Genomic DNA, 11,994 nt, shown 5'->3' with positions numbered 1-11,994 from the left:
CGTAGTATTAATGAAATTTGAGAGTCCCTCTCAACTGAAAGACATGTTGACTGATTATGGCGTTGCAAATGGTCACCCATTAGTGTTCACGGTAAACGACCACAATAGGCTGTTGGTAAGATGTGGGACCGAAGAAATTGAAGACAACGGGAAGGGGGAGGGGGGAGAAAGAAAGTGTGGAAGTGTCCATTTAGGCTTTGGGCCTCTAGGATTAGTGGGGAGGATTCTTTTCAATTAAAAACACTAAATGATAAGCATACATGCTCAAGGAAGTTTGATTTGGATTGGCTTGTTACATATACTTGATTGCAAAACGATGTTTTAAGAAAATAATTAAAAGTCTTGAAATCAGTTTTAGGGAAATACAAGAACATATCATGAAAAAATACCAATGCAACATGAGTCCCGGCCAACGTGGTAGTGCAAAAGACGAAGTATTGGATGATTTTGAGGGTGGGTTGAAAGAACATTATGCAAGACGTTCAGATTATCAAGCTGAGATATTGGAAACAAACCCGGAGAGTACTGTGAATATGACCGTGGAAACGATGCCAAATGGAGGTATTTATTTTAGTGGTTACTATATTTGTTTCAAAGCTGTTAAAGATGGGTGGATCAATGGTTGTAGGAAAATTATTTGTTTAGATGGATGTTTTCTGAAAAATCATGGTCAGTTACTCTCGGCTGTTGGAAGAGACACCAATAATCATATTTTTCCTTTAGCATGGGCTGTTGTGTCTGTTGAGAACAAGGAAAACTGGAAATGGTTTCTCAATCTATTGTGGGATGACATTGAAATGGAATGTGGACTTGGACTAACTTTAATTTCCGATCAACATAAGGTATTTTGTACTTATTACACACACATTTATTTATTGTTATTTATTACTTATATGTTATGTTTTTGTTATTGATTAGGGAATCATAGAGGCTGTAAAGGATGTATTTCCATGTGCCGAGCACAGACAATGTACAAGACACATTTATGCTAACTTTATAAAGAAATTTCGTGGTCTTCAATCTAAAAATTTGTTTTGGGCTGTTGCAAAGTCTACTAGTAAGCAATGGTTTGAAATGCATATGGAAGAGTTGAAAACCAGTAGCAAAGGTGCGTATGATCATCTTATCGAAAGAAATCCGATTACTTGGTCAAAGCCTTTTTTGAAGTTGGTAGGGCATGTGATGCATTCGAGAATGGGATGAGTGAAAGCTTTAATTCACACATACGAACTGCACGAAGAAAGCCCATTATCAGTATGCTAGAAGATATTAGAAGATTTGTGATGCGTAGAATGTTCTTAATGGCGAAAAAATCGGAAAGATTTGAACATGAAGTATGCCATGTGATCAGAAAAAAACTAGAAGGTATTAAAAAGAAACAAAGGTAATGGTTATATTTTTATCTCTTTGTTATCTTGTTTTGAATTTTAATAGACTTTTGGGTTGATAATGTAGGCACTATGAAGTTATTCCAAGAGGTAACGACATATTTGAAGGAGTGAAAAAAATGCATATGTGGTGAAGATTCGGGAACAAACTTGCACGTGCAGATCATGGCGATTGTTAGGCATCCCCTGTGTTCATACAGTAGCAGCTTTAGGGTTCATCAACATAAACCCAAAAACTTACGTCAACAACTGGTTTACAAAAGACATGTTTAAGGAAGCATATAGACATCATATCAAACCGTTGAAGGGAAGTATGCATTGGCCTAAAATAGATGATATTAATCCCCTACCTCCAAAAGAAAGGCGAATGCCCGGTAGACCGACAGTGAAAAGGAAAAGAGACCCTTTAGAGAAAGAAAAGAAGAACAAAAAGATTGGACAGCAAGAAAAATGACTTGCCAAAACTGTAAAGAAACTGGACATAACATCAGGTCTTTCACGAAGGAAAAGAGATCCACAACCAAAGGTGGTAAGAGCAAAAGGTTGAAATAAAAAGACAAAGTCAAGAAGTGTGGCCCGTGAGGGGGTAGAGTAGGTGCGTATATCCGGTTAGGCGCATTTTGGGTGTGTTTACTCTATGTTTATAGGGTATTTTGGTGTATTTTGACCCATTTGGGCGTATTTGAATCGTATGGATTTATTTTGGTTTATTTTGACATGTTAAGGTTTTTGGTGTTTTGATCGTTTCGGCATTCTAGATGTTTTTGATCGTTTCGTGCCGACACGAACTGAAAAATCGCTTAAACGAGATATTAGGTGCTGAAACGAACTTAAAAATCGCTTAAACGAGCTGTTAGGTGCTGAAACGAACTGAAAAATCGCTTAAACGAGCTGTTAGGTGCTGAAACGAACTGAAAAATCGCTTAAACGAGCTGTTAGGTGCTGAAACGAACTGAAAAATTATTTAAACGAGCTGTTAGGTGCTGAAACGAATTTAAAAATCGCTTAAACGAGCTGTTGGTCCTGAAACGAACTGAAAAATCGCTTAAGCGAGCTTTTGTTGTTAAAACGAGCTGTAACATGTTGAAAACGCGATGATTCGTTGTTCCAAAAAGGAAAACTGGCCCGAAACCCTTTTTGACTCGTTCCGACATTGCCCGTTCTAAGCTGAACCTGTTGACCCTAACCCATTCCGACCCAAACCAAAAAAACCTTTTTTTTAAGTGACTCGTTTCGACCCTAACCCGTTTTGATCCTACCCGTTTCAACCCTAACCCGTTCTGACCCATGACCCGTTTCGACCCAACGCATTTGCCACCTCTAATTTTAATAATATAACTAAAAGGATTGTAATTTATTACAATTTTTCAAAAAAAAAATTGACCATTTTTGCTTTTTTTTTTTTTGCAATTTATTGCAATTTTCCGAACTTTTTTTTTTGCAAATTTTCGGAATTTTAAAATTATATTTCGCATTTTTACTAATTTCCGCAATCTTTAAAAGTTATTATGTAAAGTAAAAACATTGAAAAAATAAAAAATCTAGGATTTGAAAAAAAATGAAAGTTTCAATGACTTAATTAAAACAAAAGATTTGATCAGTGAACTGATTTGAACGAATTTTAAAATCTACCTATTCTAATAAAGTAAAAAAATTGTGGACACGTGTCACTTTGTGGTTAATCCTCATAATTTTTTCCCTCCAAAAGTAATATATGTCAATGATTATCAATTATTTACTTTCCTTTTACATTTCATTTATACTACTATAACATGACTAAATTATTAATTTTCCTTTAAACTCTATTTGTATTAAATCTATTTGTTTTTATAAAAATAAATATTTACATATTATACTAATATGTGGTGTTAGAATATATTTCACAATATACTTGGTGAAATCCAAAAAACTTGTTAAAATTCAAAAATCAATAACAAAGCGTGTTTGTTAAAGAATAAAGATTGAAAATAATATAATTTCAAATGTTATCGTCAACATATTATGCTATGTATATTGTTGAAGATTATAAATAAAAAAAACTCTAATATGCTTTTATTTTACGAAACAATTTTATTAATCGTTAAATCTTAAATATATATTAACGAAACCGTTAAAAACTCTCTGGTTGCTCCTTATATTCTATCAAGCTATCAAATTGCTTTATTTGTAAATTGAGTTTTCTCATGCATTTTACCCGAATTCATGGGTATGGGTCTCACCAAACCCAGATAGCCCTTAAACAGGTTATAACACCTAATTAAATTAAAAATTAATCTTACCAAATATTTGATATGAAAATTTTATAGAATAAGGATATCTTAAAAATTAATATCTGATATTTTTAAAGTAGATATTATTTATAAATTTAAAAAAAATTTAACAAAAAAAAATAAGCGGGTCACTGGTCTCACCAAACCTGGATAAAGTTTAAACCAGGTTATAACGTCTAATTTCTTTGTGAACATTTTTATTATCAACTCCGAAGTATATATTAACTTCATTACAATAAATGAATTAAAATCCAATATAATATATAAATATTAGAAACGAATAATGTAAAACAACACCGTAACATGAGAGGCTAAAACTAGTTGGGTTAATATTCAAGTAATCTCTAAAAGAAATGAGTGATGTATTGATAAATAAAAAAGGAAAATGAAAAACAAATGTATACCAGCGGCCATGAATTTATTTCCTAATTCATTCCAATCAATCGAGGGTAGGCAATGGAAGGTCCAATCAACGGCGGAATGTTGTACCACGAGGTACAAGAATCGAAGCTATGCGCCGTTCATTGCGTGAACACGGTGCTGCAGGGTCCTTTCTTCTCCGAGATCGATTTGGCCGCACTCGCCTCCGATCTTGACCGGAGAGAGCACCAGATGATGCAACAAGTCTCCCACGAATCCTTTAATGTCTCCATGGATGGCGATTTCAGTATCCAGGTCAACTTTTTACATTCTTACTTAACCAACACCTATCCTATGCCATCAATGAAACCAATAATAATACATTAGTTTTAGGGCTTGTCAGTTGATTTGGGTCTTGATCTAATTTCATTCATTTACACTTTACACAACAAACTTATTCCCCGACTTTGTTTGGCTTTACATAGAGATAACAAATCTCGCAAATAGGATAATTCACACTTTTTATATTATTCAACTCTCTGTGTTTTATGCATTATCTTACTTTTTGTGTTTAAGGATTGTTATTCAGGTTTAAATTTATAAGTTTTTATGAATATCGAGCCTTGGTGCATCATTCATTAGCTAATTGAACAATAGATTTATTTGAGCTAAAAACATTATTAATTAATTTTACATTAATATATGTTTCCAGGTGTTACAGAAGGCATTAGAGGTGTGGGATCTACAAGTGATCCCTCTTCACAGTCCAGTTGCCGAGCCTGCGCAAGTGGACCCAGAACTCGAAAACGCCTTTATATGCCATCTTCAAGACCACTGGTTCTGCATCAGAAAAGTCAACGGTGAATGGTACAACTTTGACAGCTTATACGCAGCCCCTGAACACCTATCGAAATTCTACCTTTCCGCTTATCTCGACACGCTAAAAGGTTTCGGGTGGAGCATCTTTTTGGTCCGGGGCAACTTTCCGAAGGAGTGCCCGGTCACATCCGGTGAAGCCACTAATGGGTACGGGCAGTGGCTGCTGCCCGAAGACGCTGAGCGGATTATTAAATCTTGCAATTCTGGGCAGCGGCGGGACCGCTACCAGCAGCCGCCAACGGAAGATGATGAGTTGAATGCCGCCATAGCCGCTAGTTTGAGAGACAATGGTGGTGAAGTGGGGACCTCCGGGAATGATCATGATGATGAGCTGGCAGCTGCCATTGCTGCCAGCTTGAAGAATTCTTCGCCCGCGGTAGTGAAGAAAGATGGTGGTGAAGTGACTGCAACACCAGTGCCCGCCTTGGCGCGAGTGACTACCGCCGCCGGTGGTGAAGATGGGGAAAGTGAAAGGAAGAGGAGTAAGAGTGGGTTACAAGAAAAGTGAGTTGGTTAAAGTGTGAACTACATGTACTTTGTTGGAAGAGACCTGTGCTTTGTTGTCAAGACTTTTTAACAATTTGTTTCACTTTGCTTTTATGGATTTGTGAATTGTGATTACTTTGGGTTAACAAAGTAAGACAAGTTTTGTTACAAACAAATTTGGTGACAACAAATAAATTTAGATACATGAATTGATAGTTTGGAAAGTGGTTTCAATTGCTGAGTTGGGTTAATAAAACAGTAATACTAATAGTTGGATGATCATTTATGCATTGATCATTAAGAATATACTATTCATTGATGTAATGTCTATTACAAATTGAATAAAAAAAAAGAAGGGTAATAGTCAATTTTACATGTTTTACTTGTGCTATATATAGTTGTTTAAAACTACAAAGTCAGTTATGAGATTCATTGATTCTCTTTTCACATGTTATCATCAAGATCCTTTATTCAATAATCAATGTCATTATTTGTTTTTGTCTTTTAGACCATTTGCTTGTAGGTAAAAGATGTACTAATTTGAAGAACCCCAACGCTTTCACATGACTGGTAGTCGGGAATTACTAAACCATCTAAGTGATACTGCCTGCTTTCGAACTTATGGTCAATTTGTTTTTAAAATGCTAACAGTTGAACTCCGTCCTGGAACGGAGCCGAATTCAAGGAAGGTTTACCCTTGGAAAACTTAGAACCAAATTGATCGTATGTTTTTAAAGTGATTTATGTTATTTCATTCAATGTCTCTACAATGGTGGTTGGGAGGTTCTATTTATATCCTTCCAAAGTAAACACTGACCATTATGTCCAACACAATTTGTCCTCTATTTTGATAAAGGGTTTTGTTCCTCTTTATTCGTAGTGACTCTTCTCAGTTTCTCTTTCGGGCAAACAACTTTATTGATATTTAGGCTTTCAAAGGCTATTGTCAACGGCTATGTTTTCCTTTGGAAGTGTGTGCCGGATTCAGTTTGCTAGTTGTGTCATTTAAGTGCTTCGGCTTATCTAGAGCTTTCTGTTGGGTTTCGTAGGCCTTTTGTTGTAGACCCAGTTTATTATTTGAAGTCCAAAGGGCAGAAAGGTATAGGGTGGCCAGATTGAAGCCTGACCCGGTTTAAATTTCTTGTTTAATAAGATACAAACCCTAGTTGTATCTCTATATATTTGATGTTTTGTACTTGTAATCATTCACTCAAAGAATATCTAGTTGTCACTCGTAGACGTAGGTCAGTTCAGACCGAACCACGCCAAATCCTCGTGTGCGTTAATTCTAACAAATGGTATCACGAGCTTATTTTCGGATCACATGAAGAACACATTATTTACTTTATTGCTTTCTTGGTCATCGAAGACCGTCCCACTTGGAATATATATAAATATATATATATGGGTCTTCGTTATTTACTTAATTTACTTCTAGGTAAAGTAAACTGAATATTTGTGCTCCCCATTTCTTCACACAATTTGCTTGATGTTCCCTCTTGATCATCCAGGTGTGTCTTGCTTGCTTTATGTTATGTCGTCAAAAACTGATATGAGTGCTCGTTTTTTCACTCTGACCCCATTAAAATTCCGTAAACATTGTCGGACGTACGGTGTTCCGGCTTCCCTAGATCCAGCCCTTCTTTCCACAGACCAATTAGTTACCGATAGCCCTAGTAATAAGATATGAGTTTACACCAAACATCTCGAGTTCGCTAATATTCGTTTGCCCTTTACCAAGTTCTTACTGGAAGTTCTAAACGCGTTCTCGATGTCGTTGGTTCAGTTGCCACCTTTGGGGTGCCTATAGACAAGTCACTTAGAGGCTGCATGTCGTGCTCATGGGGAATTCCTATCGTTGCCTTATTTCGCCAGTTTTATCAACTACACCGGCAAGGTGATTGGTATAGTTTGAATCGTTGTGGCGGTTCGGCTCCCAATTATGTTGTCGACGGTATGTCCTGTTTGAAGGAGTGGAAGAATCACTTCTACCGGGTGTCTCAACAAGTTACCGACTTTGAATTTGTCTAGCGGGATGCCAAAGATAAGCTGAATCCTGTGGATCCGGCTTTTGATACCAAAGATATCTGAGGGATAAATTCGTTGTTTGTCTGACGCCTCTCCGCACCATTCTGGAGCATGGTTTGATTTTGATGCTAGACTGTCGCTATCTAGTCAAAAATAATTAAATAAGTTCCTAATCACCAAAGCAAGCTAGGGTAAGCAGTGTGTCCAACCACGAGGAGTATGTTGTCAATGTAACATGCAACATACTTTATATGATTTTGATGTAACGAATTGTAGTGCTGATCACACAAGCAAACAAGTTTGGTTTTAATAATTAAACAAGCAATTAACAATCTTTCAATCAATTAGTAGAAACAAATCACACATGGGGTTCAAGTGAGCATATAACAGTAATCTCGTGTTGATTTAGCAGATTATTTATCAAAGACCAACACATACTAATTAACTAGACAAACCTTAGGCATCAACAATCGCTAACACACGGCACTGGTTATCAACAATCGTTACCAGTGTGACCCAACTAAGGGCAACTGTATGCTTTATCATATTCATACTAGTCAAACAATCCTATAAGCAATTATCATAGCAACCAACAAACTAATCGTTCAGATAGACATAAACTTAAACCGACTGAGTGCACAACAATACTAGACATCAACACTCATGGATTAGCCAAAGATAAATACAATCAAGTTGTTCTTTAACACATAAGCAAACTGAAATAATATAAACTTTACATCGTTTTGTGTGCTGGACATCCCGGGTCTTCATTTCGTACTCGTGCAGGTCCAAAATAGCTTCTTTAAGTACATGTGACCTGAAATATAGCACACGCGTATGAAGTACCAAAGTTCATACAGTGAACGAAAAAAACTAGTAAATAAACGAATTAAAATATATACAAACTGACTGACCATCAGATTTTGGCTGGCATACGCCGGAACTGGCATTCTTTATTCATGGAGCCTGTTATTTTATATGAAAAAAATGGTATATTGTAACATCCCCAAATTTTGATCCAAATTTGACAACTTAGTAAAGTTGAAGGATCAAAAATAATCTCAAAATATAAAAAAAAAATTTAACAAAGAAATAGAATTATTTCATGTTAAAGAAATAAGGAAATAAAAATATTCCATAAAGAAAATCAATCTCACATGGAAAGATGGCAAAAAGTGGAAGCATTCCACATGAGTATAAATAAGAAAGATAAAACTCATCTCACATGGAAAGTGGTAAAGAAATGGAAGCTCTTTATAAGAAAGAAAGTTTCTTAAGTAATATTCGTTTATGCCAAGCATACACCAACTGGTCCTAGTGGAGGGTGCGGAGCACCCGACGCGCATGCACACGAGCTCGAGCGAGGGCGAGGACGATGGCGAAGGCGAAGGCAAAGGAAAAGGCGACGACGCCGGCGAAGGGCGTTGGGCGCAATGTGGCGCTTTGATAGCGCACTTCACATGCTCGAATCGCGGCGAGCCGCTTGACAGCCGCCTTAGTATTTTTGGACAATGTGAGTTAGACCAAGACGTGACAGGCTACCAAAAATGAAAAATTGTATCCAGGAACCCATCGCGATACGCGATGTGTCCAAGATCAAGGTCATCGCGATACGCAATGGTCCGCTATGACTCAGCGACACGTGTCGCATCCGGGTGACACGTGGCAGATGTGTTAGGCCACGTGGCGACACGTGTAACTCTCTGACCTACATGAGTCATCGCGATACGCGATAACCATAAGAAAGGGTCCATCGCGTATCGCGATGGGCCCCAAAATCAGCTACAAATAGAAAGGGTCACGACACCTCACAACTCACACCAAAACCTCTCTCTCTCTCTCCAGAATTACTCTCTCTCTACATCGTTTTGCGTGTCGAGCATCGTTTGGCGTGCCAAACCTCGTAATTCGTACCAATACCCGAAGTTTCCTCGAAGCGTGTGCCACCCAAAAGTAATCCGACATTCCTCCTCGAAGTAGGTGCATGACCTGGCGACCCCCGAACGTCACTTCGAGTTGCGTGCCAAGAAAAGTAGATTAAAAATACCCCGATATTCGTGCAAGTGCGAAAGTGCTGCCGAAAGGCTAGGTAATTATTAAGCTACGCAAGGTAGGGGTTCTGCCCAAATAAAATATTATTATTTCAAGGCTTAGACCCAAGTCGAGGGTATAGCCTAGACCTTGATCGAATTGAAAGATAATAATAAGATTTATTTATAATTAAGAAATACAAAATTATATAAACAAATTTTATAACTAAAATATAATTTCTTTATGGTTAAGAAATATAAGCATTCACATACATGAGGATAAAGGATATAGTTAAAATAATATTTCTTCAAGAGTAAGAAAGATAAGATTTTATGATTAAGACACATAAGATTTTAAAGGTTATAGACAAATAATGTTTCTTCTTCAACATAGACATTTCTTCTTGAAGAAGAAACATAGTACATGATTAGCAAATAAATAAAAGGAATTCATGTCCAAAATATTTTATTCAAAAAAATGAGCAATCAAGGTTTAAAGCTATCCAAACCAGACTAAAGGTCTGTAGCCGGATTAAGAGACGATCCGGGTATTTATATAAACCTATTTTATTATAGGTCAATCAATCATTCATTGATAAAGGTTTTCAAACGAGATCATCACATCATTCTAAACAGACAATCACAGGTGAATACGTTAAACCTTTTTCAGTCAAGATAAACGGGTTATTTATCTTAAACAAAGGCAGTCAAATATTTATGAGATTGCGTGATCTCTAACAAAAATTTTTAAGAGATTACGTGATCCCTATTTTATACAAGATAGATTATTAAAGCAACTCAGACCGAGTACACATGTGTCTGGATCCAACCATAATTAATCTAGTATATCAATTAAGGCTATGTGGCCGCAGACTAGAGATCATAATAAAAGTTCTCCATGGGCATCAGTTCCTGGAGAACCGAAATTATGTGTGTAGGGCAGTGACAAATCCCAGAAATAAGAGACGTTTCTGCTGAGATTGTTCAAGAAAACTATCTTGTCAGTCAATGAAAGATTTATAAAATGTTTTTAGAGTTAACGATTCACCAGCATATCGCTCACGTATTTTTCCAACATTTCAGGAAATAAAGTTAGCACAGGTAGCAAGGAGGTATAGCCATTCATAGAGTTAGATGCTCGCAAGGTAGATGACTCAGTTTTTAATTATTAAAATATTGCATACAATATTTAAACAAGGTTTATAAAGTAAAACACATGGATATTTATTATCCGAGAAGCATTCCAAAATAAACTATATTTTATTACAAATAAAGATTTCAAAATATAGTAATATTTTATTATAAAATAAAGACTTACGCTAAACTCTGATATATTTACAAAACATGTACCAACTATTGGTCGCACGCCTAGGCCCTAAGTCGGGGTGTGACATATATTGCCTCTTAGGCCTTTTCTTTTTTTCGTATCCTAACGCTTCTTTTTGTTTTGCAGAATGCCATTGCTTGGTTTCATGAAGCGGCCGAAGTTTGAGGGTGTTACTTATACTTCTCGCGAGTTGAAAGAGGGAGAATACCACACTTGGCTCGTACATACGAAACCCAGAAAGAATACTGCATTTAGATCCAACCGCTGACACCGAAGCTGGCGGTAAGTCTGCTAGTGAACCGACACATTTGAGTGGGGTGTTGCAGCGACTTGAGAAATATGCTCAAGGTGGGCAGGATGTTGTGTTTGATGATGACACTGTGGTTGTGGTGCCGATGTTTGGTGCAAACGATGAAGGATCAGGGTTGAGAGTGAGGAGAATTTGGCTGTTATGATTACTGAAGTGGATCCGTTGTATGTTGACCGTAAGTTTGAACCATGTTGTAATATATTGTACAAGGATGAGCTCCAGACCGGGTCCCAATGTCGTGACTTTGTGGTTAATGGTGTTCCTAATGGGGAGGCATTAAATCAGAAGAAAGATACGGATCAATAGGCCGTGGATCGGCTGATAACCCTTAAAACTAAACACTTTAGTGCTTTGTATGAGGTTGATGATAGGCTTGAGAAGGCAGTTGGGAGAATTGACCATCAGGAGAAGAAAATCCTACGCTATAAGACCAAAAATTCCTATAAAGGAAACAACTTGACATTGTTTAGTCGAAACTTAGTCATGTCCGAAGACGTGTCAGTGACGAGGGTGTATCCAAGGATGAACTTGATCAAGCGTTGTTTGAGCTCAAGGCTCTAAAGATCAAGTTGAAGGAATCTGGGTAACGTGAAGCTCATGAGGTGAGGGATGCAAGCCGTGTTTCGGAGCTTGAGTCTTAACTTTCAGCACATCTAAAGCTGCTAGGTGAAATGCAGAAGTGGAAAGATTAGGCTGTACGAGCTCATGAAGCCAAGGTGAAGGCATATTGTAAGAAGAATGAGCTACTTTCTGGTTTGTATCGTGGGGTTGATGCTCGGCTGGAATTTTTGTCTTTGGAGCGTCAGTGGTTGATGTAGGAGGGATTCAGCCAAGTTTTGGGGAAGTTGTTGAAGAGTGAGAAATTATTGAAACCTCTTGGGGATCTTCAATCGGCTGTTTTTTATGAGGGGCCACA

General features: G+C 37.2%; 2 protein-coding genes across 2 annotated transcripts; both read left to right on the top strand.

Annotated features, from left to right (window-relative positions):
- Positions 1-398: 398 nt before the first annotated feature.
- On the top strand, positions 399-1,842 carry LOC143579330 (uncharacterized). Its single transcript, XM_077062670.1, has 4 exons — positions 399-842; positions 919-1,108; positions 1,435-1,478; positions 1,525-1,842. The coding sequence occupies exons 1-4, from the start codon at positions 399-401 to the stop codon at positions 1,840-1,842; spliced, it is 996 nt and encodes a 331-aa protein (XP_076918785.1).
- Positions 1,843-4,109: 2,267 nt separating this feature from the next.
- On the top strand, positions 4,110-5,580 carry LOC143579331 (ataxin-3 homolog). The gene is made up of 2 exons (XM_077062671.1): positions 4,110-4,333; positions 4,731-5,580. Exons 1-2 carry the CDS (start codon positions 4,115-4,117, stop codon positions 5,403-5,405), a joined length of 894 nt encoding a protein of 297 aa, XP_076918786.1. The 5' UTR covers positions 4,110-4,114; the 3' UTR covers positions 5,406-5,580.
- The last annotated feature ends 6,414 nt before the right edge of the window (positions 5,581-11,994 follow it).

The sequence above is a fragment of the Bidens hawaiensis genome, unplaced genomic scaffold, assembly GCF_021521415.1.
Source record: "Bidens hawaiensis isolate Kalapana, Puna unplaced genomic scaffold, B.hawaiensis_p1.1 tig00029664_1, whole genome shotgun sequence".
NCBI classification, from domain to species: Eukaryota; Viridiplantae; Streptophyta; class Magnoliopsida; order Asterales; family Asteraceae; genus Bidens; species Bidens hawaiensis.
Note: the sequence above shows the minus strand (reverse complement) of the source record. Positions and strands in the feature narration are given on the sequence as shown.

Excerpts from the sequence above, each read along its gene's own strand:
- LOC143579330 (XM_077062670.1), top strand. The coding sequence starts at position 399 with ATGAGTCCCGGCCAACGTGGTAGTGCAAAAGACGAAGTATTGGATGAT. Across the intron at positions 1,109-1,434 it reads GTTGAAAACCAGTAGCAAAG|ACTTTTGGGTTGATAATGTA; the intron begins GTGCGTATGATC and ends GAATTTTAATAG. Across the intron at positions 1,479-1,524 it reads CTATGAAGTTATTCCAAGAG|ATTCGGGAACAAACTTGCAC; the intron begins GTAACGACATAT and ends TATGTGGTGAAG.
- LOC143579331 (XM_077062671.1), top strand. The coding sequence starts at position 4,115 with ATGGAAGGTCCAATCAACGGCGGAATGTTGTACCACGAGGTACAAGAA. Across the intron at positions 4,334-4,730 it reads ATGGCGATTTCAGTATCCAG|GTGTTACAGAAGGCATTAGA; the intron begins GTCAACTTTTTA and ends ATATGTTTCCAG.